The sequence below is a fragment of the Ornithorhynchus anatinus genome, chromosome 2 (assembly GCF_004115215.2).
Source record: "Ornithorhynchus anatinus isolate Pmale09 chromosome 2, mOrnAna1.pri.v4, whole genome shotgun sequence".
Lineage (NCBI taxonomy): Eukaryota > Metazoa > Chordata > Mammalia > Monotremata > Ornithorhynchidae > Ornithorhynchus > Ornithorhynchus anatinus.
The window spans coordinates 33,370,757-33,397,453 of record NC_041729.1 but is presented as its reverse complement, the minus strand read 5'-3'; the positions used below and the strand labels follow the sequence as shown (position 1 = coordinate 33,397,453).

The following is a 26,697-nucleotide window of genomic DNA, read 5'->3' as shown; positions in this document are numbered from 1 at the left end:
GGGGGGCGACGTCGCGGGGGGGGTGACGTCTCGGCGTGCCTCCCCCCCCCGTTCGGTCTCTGGAAAAGAGAAGAAAAAAAAAACTTTTTTTTTTTTTTAATTGAGGAATCAACAGCCGCCATCTTGTCGCGGACCCGAGCGGGGCTTGGAGCGCCATCCGGGCGGCCCCGCCGGTGTCCGGGCCCCGAGCCCACCGCCCCCCGAGCCCCGCTCCGCCCGGCCGGGCCGTCCTGAGGGCCGGCGCCCTGCGACCCGGCGGCGGAGGAGGAGGAGGAGGAGGAGGAGGAGGAGGAGGACGACCACCGCTGGGGGGGGGGGGGCGGGGGGGGCGGCGGCTCCGCGCATTGTTTTTCCTGACGGACGACGACGAGGAGGAGGCCTCGCTGTGTGAGGAGGGGAGCCCACCCTCCACCCCCCGCACCACCCCCATCGCCGGGCGGGGAGCCGAATCGAGGAAGGGAGCCCCGGGAGGGCGGCACCATGTTGGCGGGCGCCGCCTGAGCCTCCCCGCCCGTCGCCCCCCGGGCCGCGCCGGGATGAGGGGCCCGCGGGCCGGGCCGGAGGAGGAGGAGGAGGAGAAGAAGAAGGCCGCGGCCGGGCGGTAAGCACTGCGGGGCGCTGTTGCTGTGGCTGTGATTTCTCCTCCTCCTCCTCCTCGGCGTCGTCCTCCCTCCCCCGGCCCGCCGGGCCCGAGCGCCACGAAAATGGCCGAGAACTTGCTGGACGGACCGCCCAACCCCAAGCGAGCCAAACTCAACTCGCCCGGCTTCTCCACCAGCGACAGCACAGGTGAGGCCCGGCTCCGGGGGAGACCGGGGGGGAGGGGGCGAGGAAAGATTTTAAAAAAAGAAAGGAAAAGGACCCGGTCAAGGGAGGACCGGCTCTTGGGTGGGAGGATTTAGGGAGCGCTTACTACGCCCCAACGGCGGGGAGAAGCCGGTCGTCGACGCGACTCCCCGGCGGGGGGGTCGCTGTCACTCCGGGGAGGGCGGAGGGGGGGGCTCGGAGAAGTTTTCGGGGCCCTCTTAGGGGGTTGTTGGACCCCCCGCCCCCCGCTCCCCGGCCCGAAAAGGGGAACTCCAGGACCGGCGGGGCGAAGAGGCAGGACGCCGGTCGACACCGCCGCCCCCTCGAAGGGTCGGGCCCTTTTTAGGGGTCTCCGACACGGGGTGGGGGGCGGGGAGAGGTGCCTTTAATCTGGTTTGATTCGGGGAGGGGGAAGGGTGTCCGATGTGGCTCGGCTGGGTGCAAGGCGAATGACAGTTCTCGGGAGCAAAAGTCCAGGTGACGGGGGAGCGCTCCGCTAAAGCTCCCATTAGGCCTCGCCTCCGTCTAATACGCTCGAGGTACCGGCCGGGCTTGGGGCTCCAATCCCGCACCCGACCGAGCTCCAATCCCGCACCCGACCGAGTTCGAATCCTGCACCCGACCGAGTTCGAATCCTGCACCCGATCGAGCTCGAATCCTGCACCCGACCGAGCTCGAATCCTGCACCCGACCGAGCTCCAATTCCCGCACCCGACCGAGCTCCAATTCCCGCACCCGACCGAGTTCCAATCCTGCACCCGACCGAGTTCCAATCCTGCACCCGACCGAGCTCGAATCCTGCACCCGACCGAGCTCCAATTCCCGCACCCGACCGAGCGGGTGTCGGGCCCCGGGGAGGGAAGGAGCGAAGTCGAAAGAACGACGCGCCCAAAGGCTCCGTTGAAACTTTAAACCCCAAACTGGCAGTGACACCGGTGGCTGACCCTAAAAAGAACACCCCCCCCCCCCGACCCCCTCACTGGGCAGGGATGGTCCCTCTCTGGTGCCCAATTGTCCATTCCGAGCGCTTAGTCCAGTGCTCTGCACATAGTAAGCGCTCAATAAAGACGATTGAATGAATGAATGAAATTGGAGGGGAGGACGCATCTGGAGTGTGGCTTCTGACTCGCCTTTGGGGGGGCGGGGACGTCTACCCGTATTGTTCGGCCGCCCAGTACGCTCTCCGAGCCATTTTCGAGCCCGGGACCGGCCCGCAGAAGCCCTCCCTTCCGGGCCCAACCCGAAGGTGGGGGCGAGATCGCATTTGCCCATCCGAAATAAGGGTGGAAGTCGCGCAGAAAATGAAAGCCGAAATGGGAAATTTCAACCCAGTTTTCACCCCTCATCTCTGCGGTTTAAGGGAAGGGTGCCGAACCCAACTAGTATCTTGGTCTTCGGGAGACCCCTAATGACTCTTGCCATTAAAATACATTGAACTATTTGGGAAGTTAACATTCCTATACTTAGTGGCACTTTGGAGGAAGGTTTTGCCACCGGTCAACTCTTGGGCCATTTTATTTTTGACACTCTATGAATTCACAATTTTAAAAGCATTCGAGTCCACAATGGGTAATGCAGTGGTCTTGTATTGGTAAAGATGCTTTGCTGTGGGCCTAATTCTTTTAAAAAGTTACGGGTTTTTTTTTTATTTATTGGGTTTGTTCTAGGTTCTCAACTAAACTTCAGTAGGGGATAGTAGATAACCGTGGTATTTCCTCTTTTCTATTTGTCGCGTGCGGTTAAAAACTTTTAGGCACGGAGCAAGGGGTTTAAGTGTTTGGGTAGTTTGTCTTAAATGTGGCCTTTCAAGCCCATTAGTAAACTTCCTCAAAAACTTATGAGTACACCCAGCTTGCTTTTAGAGTGCTGGAAAGTTGCAATACTTTACGTAGATTATAGCTGAACTGTTTTGCACATCTAAGATCAAAAGCAAGTTGTGCAGTGTTAAATTCTGGAAGATCGACTCTTCACTTTTTTATGCAGCGTTGCCCAGAGTTCGATTTTGGAAAGTAGCGTGTGGCATGACTGACTCTTATTGGGAAAACAATAGCTGTGTTCTTTAATCACTCTTAAATGTTCTCTTTAACCAGTGAGAGGAGAACTTGATATTTTTTCTTAGCGAAGAAGTGGTGCATCTCCAGGTGGAAAAATGAGTCCATGCATATGAGTTTTGTCTTTAGAAGATTAGTGCGCCGATCCAGACATTGAAAATACAATAAAAGGTTTTCCCTCTATTACGTTCAGGACTGGAGGAATGGGGGTGGGTGAGGCAGGGCGATTGCCCTGGGCTCTGAGCCAAGTGGGGCCTCTCTTTCAAGGAAGAGCTGATGGTGATGCAGTGCCTTCCCCCGTCCCACTACACCAGGCTAGATGCCTCCACCGCGCTGCAGGCCGGCCACCCTCGCTTAGCCTTGGTTTCTTTTCCGGGGACTACCTTGCCCCAGGGCCGGGAAAGGCCCAGCATCTGAAATGGGAAACCTAGCTTGAACTGGGGTTCTGCTCTGCTCTTCCCTGGACTTCTCTGGCCCGCCCCGGGGCAAAACTGTCGGGCCAGACCCAATCGTCCCTGCAGCCAGCGTCAATGCTCCATTGCCACCTGAGGAAGAACAGTAAGAGTAATAATTGTGGTATTTCTGAAGCACTTTTTATGTGCCAGGCACCATTCTAAGCACTGGGGTGGGTAGACTTAATCAGGTTGGTTACCGTCTCCGTCCCGCATGGGACTGAGGGAGGGAGGGCAGGTGTTAAATCCCACTTTGCAGGGGAGGAAACTGAGGCCCCGAGAAATTAAGTGCCTCGCCGGAGATCACACAGCAGGAGTTTGGTGGAACCGGGATTAGAACCCAGGCCCGCTGACTCCTGGGCCCAGTGCTCTTTCCACTAGGCTGCGGTGCATCACTGTCACCCTCAAGACTGCTCCTGTCCAAGCCATGGTTTTGCGGGGAAGTAACCCAGCCCCGGAAAGGCTTCAGGTTGCCGCCCCAGACCTCCCTGATGTGGGCAAGGGTTTCCACTTTGGCTGCCTGTTGCTTCTGGTCCCGGTGCTGTCCTGCATTTCATCAGGAAGTTAAGAAGCAGACGCCGTCCACTCTTATGTGTAGATTTGTCATCTTCCTTCCTTTCTCTGAACTTGAAAAAAAAATCAGATTTTAGAGGCTTTCCTCACCAAGCAGGCAGTAACAGAGAAGCAGCGTGGCTCAGCGGAAAGAGCTCGGGTTCGGGATTCAGACTTGTTCATTCCAAGCACTTAGTACGGTGCTCTGCACGTAGTAAGCGCTCAATAAATACTATTGAATGAATGAATGAAAGGTAGTGGGTTTTACTGCTGGCTCCGCCCCTCATCAGCTGTGTGACTTTGGGCAGAGTCACTTCACCTCTCTGTGCCTCGGTTACCTCGTCTGTAAAATGGGGATTAAAACTGTGAGCCCCACGTGGGACAATCTGATCACCTTGTACCCCCTCCCCCAGCGCTTAGAACAGTGCTGTGCACGTAATAAATGCTTAACAAATACCATTATTATTATTATTAATAGGTCATCTCTTTGAATCGGGGCTATCCGGAGGATGGAGCCGCTTCTCTGTGAGAATAGACCCAAAAGATCAGGACCCTGTTATCATTTTTGTTATGGTTTCTGCTAAGCATTTACTGTGTGCCAGCCACTGTACTAAGTGCAGAGGTAGATACGAGATTAGCAGGTTGGACACAGTCCATCCCCCACCTGGGGCTCATCGTCTTAATTCCTGTTTTCCAGTTGAGGCATCTGCGGCACAGAGAGATTCATTCATTCAGTCGTATTTATTAGCGTTTGCGTGCAGAGCACTGTACTAAGCGCTTGAAATGTACAATTCGGCAACAGAGACAATCCCTGCCCAACAACGAGCTCACAGTCTAAATGGTTCCGTGACTTGCGCAAGATCACGTAGCAGACAAGTGGTGGAGCAGAATTAGAACCCAGACCCTCAGATTCCCAGGTCCGTGCTCTCTCTCTCTCTTAGGCCACGTTGCTTCTCCGATGCTTTGATCTGGAAAGAAGGAGGTGAAGGGCCTGGGCAAGGTAAAGGTGGAATTATTGTTCACCAAATGCCCTAACTCCAGGACTCAGGCGCTTTCAGAATTACAGAGGAGGTTGGATTAAATCAAAGAGAAACATTTCTTCATCCAGCAAATGGGGAGCATATGGAATTGCTATTACAGGAAGTAGCGTAAGCAAGAAAGTCTCAGTAGGCTTGGGAAAGGTTTGGATAAATTCATGATTGAGAGATCCGTAAGGGGTAGTCAGAGGGCAAATTGAAGATGTGGGAAAATTCATTAAGGGTTTTCAGGGGTAATTGGCTTATCGGTCCACAATGGATTATTAGGGGGGAAATTTGGGGATAGTAAATGGGCTGTCCCTAACACCGAGGGTGAGATGGAGGAGGGCAACCATCCCATCTTCCCTCCGAACGGTCTTTAGAGCCACCGTCAGCGACGGTAAGCAGTTCAGGCCAGTGGTCTGTCCTCGTGTGGCGTTGCCGATAATAACCTGTGTTGTGCCGGGAGTCTTGCTAAACTGCAATACTGCAGGTTCCTCTTCCCTGTTCCTTTGCATTTCATCGGACCAAAACTGTAACCCAAAATAGAAGGTGAAGGGAGTTCAACTTTGAATTCAATATATGCCCACTAAATAACACTGAAGAATTATGTTTTTTTGTTTTGATTTTTGTTTGGAAGTGGTATATGTTAAGCCCTTACTGTGTGCCAGGCCCTATTGTAAGAGCTGGGGTAGATGCAAGGTAATCACGTTGGACGCAGGCCCTGTCCCGCACAGGGCTCACAGTCTTAATCTCCATTTTACAGATGAGGGAACTGAGGCATAGAGAAGTTAAATGACTTGCCCGAGGTCACACAGCAGATAAGTGGCCGAGCTGGGATTAGAAGCCAGATCCCTCTGACTCCCAGCCCCACGCTGTAACCATTAGGCCATGCTGCTTGGTGACTATCAGTTTGCATACCCACTACCATATTTTAGCCCAACTTCACTTTCTTCCGGTTTTTAAAGCCACTAAATCGAATGGTACTATCAAATTACAGTACTCTTTTGGGAAGTTTTAAGCCGCTGGACTAGCGTTCGGTGAGTTTGAAGTATCCCAAACTGATTTCATTTCCTTTCCTGTTTTTAAATCGGTCTGGTTTATTCTCCTGTACTACTACCGTAAGTGTTAATGCAGCTTATTTGCAAAAAAGTAATGACGCTTTCAGAATCCACAGGTAATCCACGAACTCCTTTTCGACATCAGTGTCAACCTTCACCACCAAACTTTTTACGGAACCTAAAAATAAGTAGCAGATTTGACTTCTGTGAGTTGCATCACAGGACGGGGTGAGGAGAAAGTGCGGACAGTGAAAATTGGCCAGAGGGCAACAGGCGTGTGTGAGGAGGAAGAAGAGCAGTGGCAAAGATTTTTGGCTAAATCACAAAGTGGATATTCAGCTCCTGAGTGACAGGGTAAACTAAAACAGCGTTTTCTTGCTTTTCGATATCTATTGAAGTTTTCTGGTCTTCCATTTCTTACAATCTCAGCTTAAAGTTTAAACTATATATATTTATATATACTGGAATTAGCTTTTTAATATGTTGGGCCCTTATAATCTTTCGAGGTCTCGTTTTCCATTGCTTTGGAAACTTGTTGATTTAGTCTATAAATTAAAACAGCACATGAAATGTCTTTTATTCTAGGGTTGCTTGGCCTAGAAATATAGCAATGCACTGTACTCACGACAAACAGTGGGATATTTAGTTTGAATGCTTTTCTTTCATCGCACTCGCGAAGCACAGTATACTTATCAAAAGAAGACTTAATGTGAACTCCTTAACCAAGAGTCACAGTTCAGTACTTGCCAAGAGCTAATAATGTAACAATGTGCATCCATAAAGTGCTTTGATTTATCTTGCTCAGGTGAAGGCAAAGTGTAGATTCTCTTTGCTCTCATGAGTTTCGTGGGTTGATAGTAAAGACCCCTCCTCTAGAAAGTCTTATGGATTTTTTTAATGTCAAAATATCTCTGGAAAGTCCCACTTAAATGGACGGTAATTGAGTCATTCCATTGTATGCGGATTTTAGCTTTTCTTCCTCGCAGTTTTTTTGTGTTACTATTTAAGTACTAGCAGAATATTTAATATACTATTTTCTAAGGCGTCTTTGTAATTGATGTTTTTCTGGAATGCTATACCAGGCCTACTTGTTAAATAAGGCAACAGTAGGGGCACTTCACTTCACTTCCTAAACATGAAAGTATGAAGGGTACGGTAATGTGGTTAATGCCGTGCTTTACTTCCCGAAAGCAATTTGAGAGCGCTGCATTTACTTCTTTGAATTTGGAATTATTGTTCTTATCTATGCTTCCGTATAACTAAAACGTCAAAAATTAAAACTGAGACTCTTTCCAAATCAAAAGTTAGAATGTTAGTCTTCACGTCGTGTACTTTTGTCATTTTTCACCACCGTAGATCACCTACTATGTAATTACAAAGGCAGTGACCGCCACATCTAGTAGCAGCGTGTCCCGAAAATTCATGCCGTCCTGTAAAATACCAGTTTTATGTTGAAAGTGTGTGCATGCTGTTCATTTTTGAGGCTCTGGGAGGAGCAGGAATAGTTTGACCATTTATTCATTCACTCATTTATTGAGCCCTTACTGTGTGCATGCAAAGCACAGTATTAAGCGCTTGGGAAAGTACAATATAACAGACACATCCCTGCCCACAACGATTTAACAGTCTAAGTATGCTCTTAGCTTACGTAAACTCGAAATCCATTTAATTTTAATTTTACTTGAATAGGTGAAAGAAAGTGAGCTTTAAGTGAGAAAAATCAGACGTTACTTATTCCCCCCCCCCCTTTTTTTGCTTAGCAGACCCAAGGAACAAAAGGTGCCCAGATATAGGTACCAAATTCCTATCATTTTGTGTCAATCCTAATGAGTTAAGCCCTCATGTATGTATAATTTTAGAAGCTTTAATCACCTAAAGTTTTTTTCTAAGTTTTTAGGGGGATTTATTTCAGTATGCATTATCAGTGAAGCGATTGTACAGACTGACTCAGATTACTGTATTCTTTGCTTTCTTAAGTGAAAAAATTATAGCAACAAAATCTTCAGAGAGTAAAATCTTAACCTGTTAGCTGTTCTGGAAATTATTAATATCTGTTATGTAAAACATTTCTTGCTTTATCATGTTGTAGATTAACATATATTTATAGATTACCTTTAAAAAAATGTTTTAATGGTTTTCCTGAAGAATGACCATTCCAAACCTTTTATTTTATAATAATCAAGACTTCTCTCTGTCAGCAGTTAGTAGTTTTCTGTAGTGCCCGAACCGTGGCTGCAGTAATCAAAAAGTGATTGGTTAGAAATGGAACTGCAGGGTCAATTTTGGTCACTTGCACTCCTACTTTAGAATCGAAATAGATCATTCAGGCTGTAGACCATGAATGATCAGGGATATTTTAGAAGAGTTTTAGCAACTGAAAAGGAAACAAGAGTTCTTAAATTGCATCAGGGGAGATTTGAGAGAGAGTTTCTCAAAGGTGGTTTTACTTTGGAATGAATTACCCAAGGGGTGTTGTAGAATTTGCCCGGATGATTATTAGGCCCTGTCCTTCTCAGAGGAAGTAGAACAAGGTGGTTAAGGGGATAGCATGGCCTAGTGGAAAGAGCATGGGCCTGGGAGTCAGAGAACCTAGGTTCTAATCCTAACTCTGCCGCTTGTTTGCTGGGTGGCCTTGGGGAAGTCACTTTCTCTTTGCCTCAGTTACCTCATCTGTAAGATGAGGAATAAAACTATGAGCCTTATGTGGGGCGGGGACTGTCCCCAGCCCCATTATGTTGTATCTACCCCAGTGCTTCAGACAGTGCCTGGCACGTAGTATGCGCTTAACAAATACCATGAGAAAAAAATCCATCGTGCACATTACCCATGGGTTTGGATCCCATCCTGTCTGAGTTAGCATTAGAATGTAAACTCCTCAAGGGTAGGAACCATTCATTCAGTAATATTTATTGAGCACTTACTATGTGCAGAGCACTGAACTAAGCACTTGGAATGTACAGTTCGACAACAGAGACAGTCCCTGCTCATTGACGAGCTCACAGTCACATCTTTCTGTTGTACTTTCTCAATTTCCTACTGCAGTGCTCTATACATGGTAATATTCTCCCCCTACCCCCTTTACAGACAGCTTTGAAAATGTAATAGGGACTTTGGTTGCCTTTTTGGTTTGTTGAAAACTTGAAAAACTTGTATTTTAGGTGAATGTGCATGGTGCATATTTCCTCTGAAAAGTGGAAACATTATCATATTTTTTCCTCACTTGTTTTGTCTTCACTTTAATTTTTTTTTGCTTTTTGCTTTGTCATAATACATTTATTGCCGTTGATTTTGGAAAGTCACTGTGGTGAAATTTCCTCAGAAAAAGTAGTAGAGCCTGAAAAATCTTTAAAATAATAATATCGAAAATATTAGGCCTGTGTTGTCTTGCCTTTCTTCTAAAACCTCAAAGCTTGGTCCCAGTCATCTTTGTGAAAATGACTCTAATAATAAAACAGAAACTATAGAGATTCTGTTCAAGAAGTAAAATTTTAAAGAAATAACTGAGGTTTTTATTGATGGCCTAAAGTGAACCGGCTGGCAGATACATATCATGTGGAAACCAAACTTTTCCATTTCAGATTCAGGAGTCTCCTTATAGGCTGGGTTCTTTGAATTTGCTCTGTGGGATTTGAGGTGGTCAGAAAATAGATGATTTGGGAAATAAGGAGACAGTAGTTTTCTAGAGGGAGGAGCATTTGAACGGGGTTTGGGAGACCTGGAATCTATTTCCAGTTTTGCCTTTGGCTAACTCAGGAGTTGCAGAACTAGCAAAGGCATTTATTACGCACTGACTTTGTACAGAGCACTGTACGAAGTGCTCAGGAAAAAAAATGCACGGGTGAGAATTAGACATGGTCCCCACCCTCAAGGGTCTCACAATTGGAGAAAAAGGGAAGGAAGAGGGGTGGACGAGATGAATATAAGGAAAGATGCAACAGTAAATCACAAAAACAGAATGAAAGACAAGGACAGTGATCTATACACCAAAAGAAATAGGGCACTTTGGCTAGAGGAGCAAAGTCCCAGGCTCCTTCAGTCTGTGGCCTTGGCTCTGCCAGCATTCTGAAAGTTAAGACAGTGTTTTGCTGTCGTTTCTCATTCACCCTCCCGACTGGAGAAGAAGGGAGACAAGGGAGGGGAAGCAGTGTGGCCTAGTGGGAAGATCACAGGCCCGGGAGTCAGAAGGACCTGAGTTCTAAATTCTGCTTCCAGCTCCGCCACCTGTCCGCTTTGTGACCATGGGAAAGTCACCTAACTTCTGTGCCTCAGTGCCCTCACCTGTAAAATGGGGATGACTACGAGCCCCATGTGGAGCATGAGCCGTATCCAACCTGATTAGCTTGTCTCTACCCCAGTGCTTAGTACAGTGGCTGGCGCATAGTAAGCGCTTAAATACCAGCGCTTAGTACAGTGACTGGCACATAGTAATCGCTTAACAAATATTCATTCAGTCAATAGTATTACTGAGCGCTTACTATGTGCAGAGCACTGTACTAAGTGCTTGGAATGTACAATTCCATTAGAAAAAGGTGTAATGTTGGGAAAATCATCTCATTCACTCAGTCTCAGTTCCTTCCTCTGTGGACAAGGGAGGAAGATAATCCCTGTCTTCAGCTCACAGGCATGCTGTAAGGCTAGTGATAGCATAGGTTTGACCCTGCTTTTAGATCTTTGGAAGAAAGGCACTATGTAAATTCAAGATTGTACCCTATTCTTGTGGTAATTCAATTCCTGTTTCCAAGTCTGTAATGAGCCTGTCAGCATCAGGACCACGTGGATCAACATCCCTGCTGAAAAGACAGCTTTAACAGAAATTTTCAGACATTGGGTATGGGGCAGCAGTTTGCAAGATATCTAATTGTAAATAATTTCCTCTCAGATGTCTTTTTAAATGACCCCAGAATGCTCGGAGCCGTTGCTTTCCCAATTATGAAGTAGCCAATTTGGTTTCTTTTTCCCCATCTTGTTTGCCCTTACTTCTCCTCCTGACTCCTCTCCTTCTCTGTCTCTGTTCTTTTGGTGCACTCCATCCCTCCCTCTCTGCTTAACTTGCTAGTATTTCTCTGTGTGCCCGGACTTCTCCATTTCCTTCAAAATAATGGAAAAGCAGGGGAAAAAAATGGCTCTGCCCAATTCTAATTTTGCCCAAACACCTAGGTGGAAGTACCAGGAAAAATAAAAAAATCAAAAGTTGTCAAAGAGAAATTCTTCAACAGGTGGGTTTTAATTGTTGTTTTTACCAGTCACTCAGTAAATATTTGAGACTTACAGGTACAAAGGAGTGTATGGATTTGAAGATTACTTAGGCTGTGTCCTCAGTGACTGTACAATTTAGTATGTAAGCTCTAGAAGCAGCATGGCTCAGTGGAAAGAGCCTGGGCTTCGGAGTCAGAAGTCATGGGTTCGACTCCCGGCTCTGCCACTTGTCAGCTGTGTGACCGTGGGCAAGTCACTTGACTTCTCTGTGCCTCAGATACCTCATCTGTAAAATGGGGATTAACTGTGAGCCTCATGTGGGACAACCTGATTACCCTGTATCTCCCCCAGCACTTAGAACAATGCTCTGCACATAGTAAGCGCTTAACAAATACCAATATTATTATTATTAGACTCTAAGCTGGCTGTGGGCAGGGAAAGTGTCTACCAACTCTGTTATAGTATACTCTCCCAAGTCCTGAGTACAGTGCACTGCACACAGCAGCACTCGGTAAATATAATTGATTGAATAAGGGAAATGAAAAAAAAGTGAACAAGAAAATACAATCTACAGAAGAAAATGTTGGGGGAGCTGGTGATGTGGGGTTGGAGGTAGTGTGGCCTAACGGAGAGAGCCCAGGCCTGGGAGTCAGAAGGACCTGAGTTGTGGTCCCCACTCTGCCGCATGGCTGCTGTAAGACCTTGGATAAGTCACTTCACTTCTCTGTGCCTCATTTACTTCATCTGAAAAACGGAGTTTAGTACCGTGAGCCTCTTTTGGGACATGAACTGTGGCCACCCTAACTTGTATTTTGTTCCAGTGTTTAGTACAGTGTCTGGAACAGAGTAAGTGTGTAACAAAACCTTTTTTTTTAAAAATAAAAAAAGAATTGGAGAGAGCTTGGAGGTCGGGCATTGAGCTGTAATATATAGAAAGTAAGAAGTATAGAATAGCAAACAGAATGACATATGTTATTCTCTGCATTTTAAACTTCTCGCGGGGCTAGATTTAGTTTGGAAAGAAACATAGGAAGAGTGTCAGCAAGATGAAATTGAGACGGGCTGGAATGTATAGTAAGTGATGAGAGTGGACAGGTAGGGTGGGGAAAGGAGATGGAAAGTTTAGACAGCCACAGCTGAAATTTGGACTTGAGGTCAGAAGTAACCATTCTATGTGGTCTGATCATTTGTGACACTTTTGAAGAAGATTTATGGGTGAGTAATTTGTATATTCGAGCAACCTAATTTAAGACTGCCATGTTGACTATATATGGAGGGGGCTGGAAAAATTCCTCCAAATAATGTCAGGCTCAGTCAGAGTTAACCAGAATATTGCAAGGAAAGGTAATGTGCACACAGGATAATACAATATTATGCAGTTATTCATCTAACTGCTTGCTTCACAACTACCTCTTAAATATCCGTGGTATAAATAAAGGAAGGCAAAGATAGTTGAAAACCATAGGCATTTACAACTAATGGATTAGCAGCCCTGCATATTAAGGAACCCCTATCCCTCCCTTTGCCTACCATTTACCCAATTTCTGGAGCCTTCTGCTGTTCCAGCACAGCCAATTCATTCAGTTGTATTTATTGAGCGCTTCTTATGTGCAGAACACTGTACTAAGCACTTGGAATGCACAAAGCCGTTTTCTACTCCCCTGTTACTCCGGTGATTCTTGGACTCACAGTTGCACTTTGAGGATTTGACTGCATCGTAGCATCAAATGGCCCAGGAGTGGAGTGAGTATGGCGGGATGGGGAAGGTGCAGTACGGTAGGGAGAAAGACTGCAAGCTCCTTGTGGGCAGGGAACGTGCCTCCTAATGCTGTTTTATTGTACAGTGCTCTGCACACAGTAAGTGCTCAGGAAGTACCACCGATGATGACAGGCAGAAAGCCCTGTAACTTATGTGGTAAGGCAGCAGGTGGCCTAGATATAATGAGCGGCCGGGGTGCAACGGAAATTGTAGATTGTACACTCAGTTCTGCGCCTTGAAGGTCCACTTCCTTAGAATTTCAGAACCCCCTCTCCCCCCGCCTTTAAAACCTTGAAACCTTCTCACAGAACATCGAACAAGGAGCAAAAGGGGCTGGTTTGAGTTTCATTTTTCCTCAACATGCCTAACCTCTGGCCCCAGAAGTGCTATTGAGCAGTGAAATTAACAAAGACAACCAGAAGGAGGAGGAGGCGAGTCAGAAAGTTTGAATGATCTGTAAACAGGATAATCAACTCATAAATAGTTGAGTTAACTAGTAGAGGGTTCTTCAGGCTGTGTACTCAGTAAATATTTTGACTGCCTGGATTTAGACAAGACTGGAATGTAGAATTGTAAAAAAACAAAATTTCAGTAGCCCCCACTAGCTCTAAGACCTTCTGCCTTCTAAATGTAGCACCTTGAACTAAGGGTTTGAGAAAGTTCACAGGTAGGCAGAAACCACAGATATGCTTTCTGCCTATAAGTACTTTATAATCTAGTGGTGAAGATGACATAAAACTATTTACAAATAGAGCATTGAGAAGAGCAAGGGTTAGTTAGAAAGTATAATTGATCATTGTTATTTGAGTGGTTACTGGGAGCAGGGCACTGTACTAAGACCTGGGGAGAGTACAGTACAGCAGAGTTGGCAGACACGATCCCTGCCCCCAGGAAGCCTAGAGTCTAGCGACAGAATAAACTCTGAAAATAAGTTAGAATAAACAAGTAAATGTACAGTTGAGGATGCAAGAGAAGCATCCCGGCCTAGGGAAAGAACATGGGCCCGGGAGGCAGAGAAACTGAGTTCGTATCCCGACTTTGCCACTTGTCTGCTGTGTGGGCAAATCACATAACTTGTCTGTACCTCAGTTACCTAATCAGTCAATCAGTCGTATTCCCTCATCTGCCAAATGGGGAGTCAATACCTGTTCTCCCTCCTCCTTAGACTGAGCCAGCCCCCTGTGGGAGCTGATTATCTCCTATCTACCTCAGAGCTCAGTATAGTTTTTGGCACATAGTAAGTGCTTAACAAATACTACAGTTATCCTGAAGATGGGAGACAGTTTCTACATCTGTGAGCCCCAAGTGGGACAGGGACTGTGCCTGAGCTGATGGCATTCTACCTACCCCAGGAGTTAGCACAGTGCCTGTCACATAGTAAGTGCTGAACAAATACCACGATTAGTATTATCATTAGAGAAGCAGCGTGGCTCAGTGGAAAGAGCACGGGCTTTGGAGTTAGAGGTCATGAGTTTGAATCCCAGCTCTGCCACTTGTCAGCTGTGTGACTGTGGGCAAGTCACTTAACTTCTCTGTGCCTCAGTTCCCTCATCTGTAAAATGGGGATTAAGACTGTGAGCCCCACGTGGGACATCCTGATTCCCCTGTGTACACCCCAGTGCTTAGAACAGTGCTCGGCACATAGTAAGCGCTTAACAAATACCAGCATTATTATCATTGTTATAAAAGAGTAGGTGGAATTTTTGGAGGGCTTAAGTCCAGCAGACTCGGTGCAGCAGGGGAGGGGGCCCCAGGTTGGGAACAGCGGGAGCCCCCAGATCAGGGGCAGGTGGGAGTGAGGTACAGTGATAAAGCGAGCTGGGGGGAGCCAAGAGTTGTCTGGTTGATGTGTGTGTTATACATGCTCTGACAGTTTCTTCTTCAATGGTTTTGGTTAAGTGCTTACTGTGTACCAGGCACTGTACTAAGTGCTGTGGTAGATTCAAGCTAATCAGGTTGGACTCAGTCCTTGTCCCACGTGGGGTTCCCAGTCTTAACACTCATTTTACAGATGAGGTAACTGAGTCACAGAGACGTTAAGCGATTTGCCCAAGGTCACACAGCAGACAGATGGCGGAGCCGAGGACTTCCCCCTTTATCCTGATGATTCTTGGCCATGGCCATTTGCCCCCTTCGCTGCTGGTACCAGAAATAATAATGTTGGTATTTGTTAATCACTTACTATGTGCAGAGCACTGTTCTAAGCGCTGGGGTAGACAGAGGGGAATCAGGTTATCCCACGTGGGACTCACAGTCTTCATCCCCATTTTACAGATGAGGGAACTGAGGCACAGAGAAGTTAAGTGACTTGCCCACAGTCACACAGCTGACAAGTGGCAGAGCTGGGATTCGAACTCATGACCTCTGACTCCAAAGCCCGTGCTCTTTCCACTGAGCCACGCTGCTTCTCTGCTCAGAAATGAGCCCTGACCCTGACCTGAATGCCGGTCCTAATGGGACCCCTCACTCCCGGGGGTGGGGGGCAGTTTGGGATCACCCCAGACCTGGGGGAATGAAGTTAGGACCAAGATACTGTTTGCCCCCATTTTAGAGTTAAACATAGGCTGCATATTTGGCTAGAAGGTGAGCTGAAGGTTGCGGTGTCCAGTGTTGATCCTGAGAAATAGGATGGCTGCACCATTTAGCCAGGGTCAGTCGAGAAACAGCATGGCCTAGTGGATAGAACCTAGGCCTGGGAGTCATAAGGACCTGAGTTCTAATCCACACTCTGCCACTTGTCTGCTCTGTGACTCTGGGCAAGTCACTTAGAGAAGCAGCGTGGCTCAGTGGAAAGAGCACGGGCTTTGGAGTCAGAGGTCATGAGTTCAAATCCCAGCTACGCCACTTGTCAGCTGTGTGACTGTGGGCAAGTCACTTAACTTCTCTGTGCCTCAGTTACCTCATCTGTAAAATGGGGATGAAGACTGTGAGCCCCACGTGGGACAACCTGATTCCCTTGTGTCTACCCCAGCGCTTAGAACAGTGCTCGGCACATAGCGCTTAATAAATGCCAACATTATTATTATTATCATCATTATCATTATTAGCTACCTCGTCTGTAAAGTGGGAATTAAGACTGTGAGCCCCATGTGGGACAGGGACTGTCTCCAACTTGATTAGCTTGTATCGACCCCAGTGGCTTGGATCAGTGTTTGGCTTCTAAGCGCTTAATACAGTGCTCTGCTCAATAAATATGATTGAATGAATGAATCACTGCCTTGCACGTAGCAAGTGCCAAACAAATACCACAAAAACAAAAGATCCAGGCCACTTAAAAGTAACAGCGATGTGCTGGAATTGGGACCGCTTTGGTTAAACTCCCGGCCTACCTTGCACAGATCCGCAGCGGCTTTTGCTCACTTGAAATAATTGAACTTTAATATTAAGGCAGAAACAGGCTTAGCTTGGTCCAACTTTGTTCCCCTGCTTGAAGTACAGTGATCCCAGAATGTCAGAGGACTTCAGTCCCACACATCAATTCTTCTCCCCTCACTTTTGTGGTTGCCAAGTTTGTTTGGCTATCCCTAAGTCCTGGTTTTCAGCAAAACTATGGTTAGCCTAGGCAGTCTAGAAGTCGGGCAAGCTGGCTGGCCCCCAGATGATTTGTGGGCCAGAGCAGCTTTCAATATGGCTGAGGCAGATCCGCTAAATTCTTTTATTTAAGGTGGCTTTCTTCTGTGAATCAAATGGGGATCTCCTGGATTGGAAATGCCAGGTGCTTTTGACTCTGGTTTTCACCTGGAGTATCTTTCTGCAGCTTGGGCGGCTCAACCTAGAGTCTTCGCCCCACCAGCCCTAATTAGGACAATTTCTTGGGGGGGGGGAGGGTCAAAGTGCATATATTCTTCCTCTTTGCTCAGTGCCTACCTGGATCTGTTCTAGACTGCACTGCTTAGACCCAAACAACTACTGTGGGGTGGCCACCACAGTCTGGAAGGTGAACAACCACTATAGGGTGGCCACCACAGTCTGGAAGGCACCCAGTTGCAACAAATAAAAGGATGTTTGGGTCATTGTTTTTGAAGCTTGTGTGGTTTGGGTCAGTAGAGGTCCAGACCTCATTTGGTTTGCATTTCCCAAACCGTAACTCCAGCCACTATGCTAGACTAGCCACTCCAGCCACTAGAGATGTAGGATTAAGTTGCTCTTCCTAAGTACCTCACAACTGGGGAGGGACTGGGGCACTTTTGGAGCACCTGGGGTGTTACCTCACGAGGGAGCAACCCCCCCCCCCCGAGGCAAATTAAAATCCCACTGGGGTGGGGGTGGGTGGTGAAGGTTGTTCAGTAGTGGGCCATGGAAACTTTTGTTCCATTACATTCAGATCTGGTCAGCGTCCCCTTTCTAGGTACCTCTTCTGTTATACCATTCCAGAGATTCCCCTTTCCCTTGTGTGCCTGGATGAGGATGAAGAAGAACAAGAAAGTTCATTCTCTTCCCTCCCACCCCCCCAATCAATTTAGTTAATGGGATGAAGGGGATAGGTGTTAATTTCAAGGATTTTTATTTTGGGGGGGGGTATATTGGGGGGGGGGTCAAGGAATGGCAAACAGGATGAAAGTGTTTAGGGAAAAGAAGAAAAAAAATAACTAAGTGGACAGTGGGAACTTGGCAAATTTTCAATGTAATAAACAGTTGTGAGAAACTCGAAGAGATCAATCTGTTGCTGCCATGATCAATTCTGTGATGTTGGTTTTTTTTACGTTGGCAGAATTATTCACCTTTCCAACAGCAACCTTGATGGATTTAGACTCACTTGGGATTCTTATAAGGTGAACTTTGCTGACAGATTTTTTAAGGAAAGCTGTTGGAAACAAACACTCCCTGGTGGTTTGATCTGACTAGAAGGTTTTATTGGCAGGGGGGCTCAATTCAACATATGGTCCTTTTTTGTGCTTTTCCATATGATTGAGTGATTTTTGCATCACGTAGTTGTTATTGGGTCAGAAATTTGTAGTGCCGTGGAGATCTCACCAATGAAAATGCTCTTGCTTTTGACGAATACCCTCTAGGTTTGGATTACTGTGCCAAAGAGGCTGCCTCCCTACTTTTATTGCAGCAGATAGGGACAGAGATGCCCTTGCCAGCAAAAATTAAAATTTTCAATTTTATCTGATGTGATTGTTTAATCCTTTTCACTATCTTAAAACTTCTCTTTTCCTGGAAGAAGAGAAAAATTTTCTTCTGAGTCATGCAGTGAATATTGAAAAGAGTGGCAAAAAAACAGTGCAAACTTGGTTTCAGTAGTTATATAATGTGTAATAATGGTCTTAAAATCACAGTGTCCGAGATAATAACCGGAAGAGAGTCCTGGACCAGGTGTTTCTTAATGATGATGATAATAATAGTAATTACGGTCCTTATTAAGCGCTTACTATTTTCAGTACTGTTCTAATCTCTGCAGTAGGTACAAGTTAATCAGGTTGGACAACAGTCCCTGTCCCATGTGAGGCTCACAGTCTAAGTAGGAGGGAAGAGGATTTAAACCCCATCTTATAGATGGAAAATTGAGGCACAGAAAAGTGAAATGACTGGCCCACAGTCACACAGCAGACCAGTGGCAGAACCAGAATTAGAACCCAGGCCCTTTGGATCCGAGACCCAAGTTTATTCCACTAGGTCACGCTCTTAGGCCTAATTTGTTGGTCAGCCATTTAGTTTGAGAGCCAAAAGAAGACTTGCTACAGAGTTCGGCTGTCTTTTCATTTGCATCCACTGCTGAAAGTTGTTGGACTTTGTCAAGAGTCTTTTGCAAAGTAATCATTTGCATAGAAGAAAAATGAGATTCTTTTGCTCAGTGTGCAAAGTGCCTCCCTCTAAGGCTAAGGAGCCAGAACTTCATGATCCACGCTTTGTAGATTTTAAATACATACACCTAACAGCCCAGAAGGATTTGAGCTGGGTCTCAAATCAGCCTGCAGGTAATTAAGAAGTTTCATAAAAGTGGAAAATATCAGTAAATTTTTTGCAAGGTCGGGGGTGAAAGGTGAAATTTTTGTGGGCAACCTCGTGCTTTTCTGTTTCCAAGGAAAACAAGCAATTTAGGTATCTTTGTTTTCTGTAGCTTTGGTATTTTGACAGAGGGAAAAATACAGATGCCCTAATTCTGAAAAATTATTCTGTTACTAGTCTGCTATTTTAAAGGTGCCTCTGAGGGCATATTAAGAGGCTTTGGTATAGCATTTTGTTTTTAATTGGTCTTATCTGGATTATCAAATGAATTAACACTGAGGGTAAGCAGTTGGTAAAATCAGAGAGGAAAAGTGATGCAATTCTGACAATTTGTATCAATGGCAAACAAATTCTCTAAGCAGCAAAATGGAAGGGGTTACTGTAGTAAACTATTGCCATTTTTGCCCCTGACAGTAAGAGAACTCTGCTGTGTTTTTCTGGTTAAATGAATTGAACTACAATATTAGGGTCTTGGGGAAATCATTTCCCCCCCTGCCTTTAGGAAAGCTCACCTGTAAATCATCCTAGGAACAGGAGAAACTATCCTATTTTTACTGAGTTTCAGAGAGTAAGTTTCCCTCAAAATACAGCAACTGAGTGAACCTAAATACTTCCTTACAGCTTATGCCCTTTTCCTCTTGCTTCCCAAAAGTTAGGAGTCACCATTCAGGCCAAGGCATAGGCTATATCTGTCTGTCTTAATGCCTAGTTCCTGGATCATTTTTAGTGTCTCTGTTGGTTACAGCCAATGAAACTAAAGAATCTTAATTCTTTTAACCTTTCCCTCAAAAGCCTTGTATTCCAACTCTAGATTCATCTCTTCCCAGAACTCTATGAATTTTCCACATCACTCTCTAAGCATGGAACTGAGAACTGAGTACAGTTTTGTAGCAAGTGCCCTTTTCTGAATTGCATAAGTTTCCCGCAAGTTTTCCGTATTCCCGTACTTCCACAGTCAATTCTAAAATGCCTTAGTCGTATTCTTAAAGAATTTAGCATTAAGGGGAAATCACTTTATACGACTCATGTCATGACCAAATTGGTGCTTATGCCCACATCTGTTTCCTCCGCCACTGGATTATGTTATGTCCTCACTGATGTATGTTGTGGAAGGAACATTCCTTTAACTCTTCAATCGCATTCTGTCCGGATTACATAATGAAAATGTGTGTGTTACCGAGCTGGCTGTATTTATACGTCCTCGAATCGTAGTACTTTTACCTTCGGGGCTGTAATCGCAATTCATGGTCTGATGATCTACCACAACTTTTTTCTGCTATGTTTACCTGTAAAATCCTCTATCAGCTTATTTCTCCAATTTATTCTTAAAAGTCGATCATATTTCTCAAATAAAAATTTAGAAAGAGACATAGAGTATAGACTCAAAAACCATTAGCAAGGTAGCATATATAATGACTTGAAAAAATAAAGGTGTTATGGCAAATGGTGGAGCAGAGTAGTCCAGACCGAAAGAAAAGGAAGTTGCTTGTAATTCTTTGGCCCAGTCCTGGATTGTACAAATCAATCTGAGCAGTGATTAGTAGGACATATTCATTAGTTCATGTTATCAGTTTGGTAAAGGTGATGACTTGAATTTGCTAAGTCTTTGGCTTCTCATTATCAGCAATCTTTTGACCAAAGAGAACCGTATTTCCGGTGTGTTACTCATATATCTCCATATGAGTAACAAGCCACTCCAAAACTGGCAGGGTCTTCTACATCTCAGGCAGATATTTCTGAAGGGGAAGGATGGTTCAAGATTCCTAATTTTAGGCTTCCCCCAGTCTCTTATGCTTGCCTTCTTTTGGTAGCAAGAAACTTCAAAAAGGTGATGTAGTGTTTTCCATCCTAGAAAATTAGGCCAGCAGATTTTTCTTTAATTGGCTCTTTGGCATCTTTTTTCTTTTAATTGAGAGTAGAGCACTTGCTTGGAGAGCTTAAAATGAGACATTTTAATCCCGTACATATTTTATCCAGTGAAGCTGTTTTTTGAAAATTGTCTTAGTGCTTGTCTTTTAGAGAATAATCATAATATGACTATCACCGTGTTTGGTCAGGACAATCTTTTGTAGCCAGTATTGAGAGTATTTTTTTTTTTTTGGTTTTGTTTTAGACCTTAAAGATTACCTGGGCATCTTCTGTGAGTGTTTATTTTCCTACTATTGGGATTGCTAGTTACCTACAGAATCGAAGGGAAAAGTGGCTTCCAGCCCTAATTTTCACTCATTGATGAGGAGGTGAATGTAGTTTTTCAGCCCCGTTTCGGCTGTCGTCATCTCAACTTAATACAGTGAGGTGAGAATCACAGCGGCCTCCTCAATTCATTGTTTCGATTAGAGACCTAGCGTCCCAGCCCTCAAGTGCCTCTGTCAATATCTGAAGACTGCTGCTGCTATTTCATTTCTTTGTTAGTATTAGATTTTCGTGAAAGATGACTTAGGCACCTGATATATTTCATGTCCTTTGGTCTCACCACATATCTGAATAGTGGGTTTGGAGTTAACTTTGAGGAGATTTTTGATGATCCAGTGATTCTCCTTTCTTTTGTATCATAGTGGTTATGTTTTTGAAAGGCCCCATGCTCAAAAAAACTTGTTTTATAGTATGCAGGTCCTGTTCTACACTATGTGTTCTCTCCTGATAGATGCACATTGTTGGAAGAAGGTTCTCTAACTGCACTCTATCGAAAATGTGAGTATTAGGGGAACTGACCACATCTGAATTTCTTTAGAGATAGGTCACTTTTTTTTTAAGCAAAGACAGCAACAAATGCACGGAGTCCTGCTTCTTAGTGGGCATACACCTTAATTGTGCAATGAAGTTCATTGATCAAGACTTGAAGAGGACTTATCTTAGTTAATAATCAGCTGGGATTGAAAAGATTTTAACCAATTTGGTAATGTAATTATGTTCCAGATGAAAGTTTACCAGAGGTCAGATGGAGCAAAGTAGGAACAAATATTCCGAAGTGTTGTATCATTAAATCAACTTTACTGAGCTTTTTTCTTAACCTCCAAGAAATCAGTTCTAGATCCATTACCCAGGACTACTGCTTGCGTACTGTCAGAGGGCAGCAGAGAGTGGTGACTAATTTTAGCGGGCTCTGAATTAACCTCTTTTGTGTTTCAGTATTGAGAATCAAAGGCCTTCCTGGTAGGAAAGAAGAAGTTAGTGTAAAGAATTTGTTATTGGGATTGTTCCTCTAGAGAGCAATCAGTTAAAACCTGAGGACTCATGCTGAAATTTGGGAGTAGCGCATTGGCAAATGGAAGAAATCTACTCTCGCGCTTAGTACAGTGCTTGGTACGTAGTAAGCACTTAATACCAAGTCATTTAACTTCTCTGTGCCTGTTAGCTCATCTGAAAAATGGGAACTAAGTCCTTGTCCATGAGCCCCATGTGGGGCTGGAAGGTTGCTATGGGTAGGGAGCGTGCCTGCTAGTTCTGCTGTATGGTAGTCTCCCAAGTGCTTAGTTCAGGGCTCTGCACATAATAAGCACTCCATAAATGCTGTTGATTGATTTACAGGTACTGGGTTCAACCTGATGAGCTCATTTCTGCCCTGGTGCTTAGTACTGTGCCTGGTAAATAGTAAGCGCTTAGCAAATAGCATTTTTTAAACAAAGTCAGAAGTTGGTTTAGGGGCATTCTTGAAATGGTCTACCCAGTGGTAGAGAGAAAATGATGTTTCTCTGTTCCCAGACTCGATCTATCTCCTTTCTTCAGTAATGTTACGATTAATAATTGTGAGAGGCTTAATGTCCCTGAGGTCCTTTGGGTTTTCCTCCTCATTCCTGATTTTTAGGGTCAGGGCCTAGAACTAGTCTGTAAATCCTCACTCCCCAATTTGTTTGACAAATTCCTCCTACTCGAGGAGTCTGCCAATTTAATCTGCTGAATTATTTTTCTGTCCTTGTCGAAAGTCAGTGATACCCTGAGGGTCTTACTGGATGTTGAAGAATGAAGTTAAGAATATTGTTGTCAAAGATTGAATGGTGTTTAATATGTTAAAACATGTCCAAATTCTCCTTCCCCCGGTATTAATGGCTCCTTTTTCTTTGATTTTAATCTAAATTTTAATCTAATCTGTGGGCCCTCAGACCATAGGAGCTTTTAGAAGCATTAAAGAAGTCCCATTTTGCGAGTGTTGGAAAGAAATGGGACACCGTCCCTGTCCCGCAAGGGGCTCCTCCGGAAAGATAGCTGGGAAGGAGGAGAATGCGGAATTGGTAACAGGAGAGTTTGGGCTGGAGGTTGGTTGGGTGCGACTACTGGAAAGACAAGGAGTCAAGAACACTGAGTTAAGGAAGAAGGGCAGTTTTAACGGCGGGTGAGCCTTTGTATCTAGAGATGGGACTGTCGGTAGGAAGGGCAGGGGGTCCAGAGATGAGATCTTTCTTTTGGGGCAGAGTGAAGTGGGGAAACGTGGGTAGGGTGGTAAGTTTGAAGGCCGTAGTTTGAGCGGAAGTTCAGTTGGTATAAGAGCAGAGGCGGGTCAGGGTCTGGCGATTATAAAATCCAGGATGTGATGGTGTCGGCGTGTAGCTGACGCAGGGTGGAATCGACGGTACCCAGAGTTGAGTTAGAGGGTGGCTGAGAGAGCAGGGATCGGACTAGAGAGGAGGAAGTCGAGAAAGGTAGCGGATCGACCCAGAAATGCAGAGGTGGGTGCTGGAGATGACGGCATCTAATCGCTGTAGTGGCTGGTAGAGGCGGGGGAAACAGATTTTGATAGATGTGAAGGTGAGGGATGGCGGGGGTGAGACCGTTTGGAAGTGGCAGCATGGGAGAGGGGAAAGGAACAGGCCAACTCCACTGTTTCTTACAAATTGGTGGGGCGTGACAAGCCAGCGGGGGGTGGGGAGGGAGCATGAGGTGTCAGGGTGACATCCGGAGAGAACAAGGCCTTCGGTGAGGAGGTGGAGTGAATGGGTCAGGAATAAGTCGATGGGCCTTTCCCCCGGGGACCACAGTTGAAGCAGTTTTAGAGTGGGGTGTGGAAGTGCTGGCCAGGGCAGGAGATGGTGACACACCGAATTGGGTTAAGACGTTGATATGCACGGGTGGTGATGTGAGACTGGGATGGGAGGAGAATAGAAATATGGTCGTGAGCCGAGAGGATAGGGTGAAGGGGGACCTAGAGTTTGAGAGGCCATCAAGTGGGAAAGCTAGAGAGCGGCACTTAAGAGGGGATTGTGTTTTCCTGGTGATTGGGGATTTAATTTGCAAGGACGAAGTCGTTCAGACACTCCACCTTGGGGAAAGGGACAGGTCAGGGAGGTGGCACCCACGGAAGAGACCTATCTGGAAGAAGTTCCCAGTTCTTCAGCAACGGCCTAAATTTGCAGTCCCCCTATGAGCTGTCATCACCACCCCAGTATTCTAGCAGTGTCAGGAGTTTCTGTTCAGCCTCTGCACAGCATTGAGGAGGAGGAGGGAGGAGGAGGGAGATGGAGCCCGTTGTTGGGCAGGGATTATCTCTATCCGTTGTCAAATTGTACATTCCAAGCGCTTAGTACAGTACTCTGCACACAGTAAGTGCTCAATAAATACGACTGAATGAGAGAATGAGAGGAAGTTGATTGGGGAGGGCGGTTTCTTCCACTGACCTGTAGTAGGATGATGATTGAGAGCTGCAATTGGTGTGGACTTTGGCACCACCTCCGCTCCGTTGGAGTATGGAACTTGGCACCCAAGGTGCCATTTTCCTGGTAGAGAATCCAAGAACCTTTCTCTTCAGGCACTGAGTACAGTAGATATCAATTCATCCAAACAGTGCCAATTTTCTTTAGCTGGTTAAAGTCTGACAAATTTTTTAGACCCGATGGAGGAGTCCCATTTGGTTGGGTCCTTGAGTACCTAGTCTTGATCGTCTGGCGGAGTAATTTTTGTTACAGCTCTTTTGGAGGTCAGTTTAAATAAGAAGCTCAGTGAACGAATTAATGATCATTCATTCTTTTAGGATTCTTCAAATCCAAGCATAGCCTGGATAATTTGGACCCCTGGGTGATTCCATGCATGAATGGATGTAATCTGTGAGATGCCTAGACTCTGGTTATTTCCGTATACTTATTTCTTTGGATGGACTTCACGTATCCTTAGAAGTGAAAGGTCATCAGAATGATCCTTTTCTCCTCCCTCCCTCTTAATGACTCTATTCCTACAGTTCTAGTCACAGTTCCAGAATCCCATCTCCCCCTTTCTGAGTTAGGCTTAACTCTAGAGTGGCAGTGTTATATTAGTTTTTCAGTATTTCATTGTCATATTGCATTTTAGGCATCTGTCAATAAGACTTTATGGTCCTGACATTACGGGTCCCTTTGATTCCTGAGAAGAAAAGTGTACATGTAGTTTTTTAATTTGGGGAGGCTGTTGCATGTAAATAATAATGTTGGTATTTGTTAAGTGCTTACTATGTGCAGAGCACTGTTCTAAGCACTGGGGTAGATACAGGGTAATCAGGTTGTCCCACGTGAGGCTCACAGTTAATCCCCATTTTACAGGTGAGGTAACTGAGGCCCAGATAAGTTAAGTGACTTGCCCACAGTCACACAGCTGACAAGTGGCAGAGCTGGGATTCCAACCCATGATCTCTGACTCCCAAGCCCGGGCTCTTTCCACTGACCCACTGCTTTTGGCTGAGTGAAGCCATAATCCAATGGTAAGAAAGTCAAGGTAGTTGGGAGACTGGGAGACTTTGGCAGCTGTTTGGCTTTTAAGACCGTTGCCCATTTACTGGGCCAGTGAGAAATTGGAGCTTTAAAGGTGGGACTTTTGTGAGTATGAACTCTCCCTCCAGGTATGTTCAACCTTTGGTGGCTCAACCAGGAGTATACCAAATGTCCAGATGTTGTTGCATTGAGGACCACTGGATTGCAAAAGCCTCTTTGCATCATGTGGATAGAGTACTTCTCTTTTTGTCTCCCCTTCTAGACTGTAAGCTCGTTGTGGACAGGAATGTGTCCTTTTACTGTCGTATTGTATTCTCCCAAGGGTTTAGTACAGTGCTCTGCACATAGTGAGTGCTCAATAAATACAATTGAATGAAGAATGAATTGGCCTGGGAGTCAGAAGGACCTGGGTTCTAATCCCACACCTCCACTTAATATGATACTTGTTAATAATGTTAATAATGTTGGTATTTAAGCGCTAACTACGTGCAGAGCACTGTTCTAAGCGCTGGGGGAGATACAGGGTCATCAGGTTGTCCCACGTGAGGCTCTCATTTAATCCCCATTTTACAGATGAGGTAACTGAGGCACAGAGAAGTTAAGTGACTTGCCCACAGTCACACAGCTGACAAGTGGCAGAGCCGGGATTTGAACTCATGACCTCTGATTCCCAAGCCCAGGCTCTTTCCACTAAGCCACGCTGCTTCATTCACTTGTTAGGTGCTTACTATATGCCAAGCACTGTTCTAAGCACTGGGGTAGATAAAAGTTAATCACGTTGGACACAGTGCCTGTCCCTCATTGGGCTCACACTCTTAATCCCCATTGTTTTTTTTAATAGATGAGGTTACTGAGACCCAGAGAAGTTTAGTGACTTGCCCAAGTCTACACAGCAGACAAGTGGTAGAGCCGGGATTAGGACCCATGATCTTCTGACTCCCAGGCCTGTGCTCTATCCATAACACCATGCTGCTTATCCACTGTGTGACCCTGGGCAAGTCACTTAACTTCTCTATGCCTCAGTTACCTCATCTGTAAAATGGGTATGAAAATTGTGTGCCCCCATTTGGGACAGGGTCTCTGTCCAATCCGATTTGCTTGTATGGGGAAGCAGCCTGACTCAGTGGAAAGAGCCTGGGCTTCAGAGTCAGAAGTCATGGGTTTGACTCCTGGCTCTGCC

The 26,697-nt window shown here is 45.6% G+C and overlaps 1 protein-coding gene across 3 annotated transcripts in view; it reads left to right on the top strand.

The window, feature by feature from the left end:
• Positions 1–333: 333 nt before the first annotated feature.
• Positions 334–26,697, top strand: part of LOC100080510 (CREB binding protein) — a 189,986-nt gene continuing 163,622 nt past the window's right edge. For all 3 annotated transcript variants that reach the window (XM_029058424.2, XM_029058425.2, XM_029058423.2), the window contains exon 1: positions 334–789. In XM_029058424.2, coding sequence (XP_028914257.1) covers positions 705–789 — 85 coding nt within the window. In that variant the 5' untranslated portion in view covers positions 334–704. The remainder of the gene's footprint in view (positions 790–26,697) is intronic.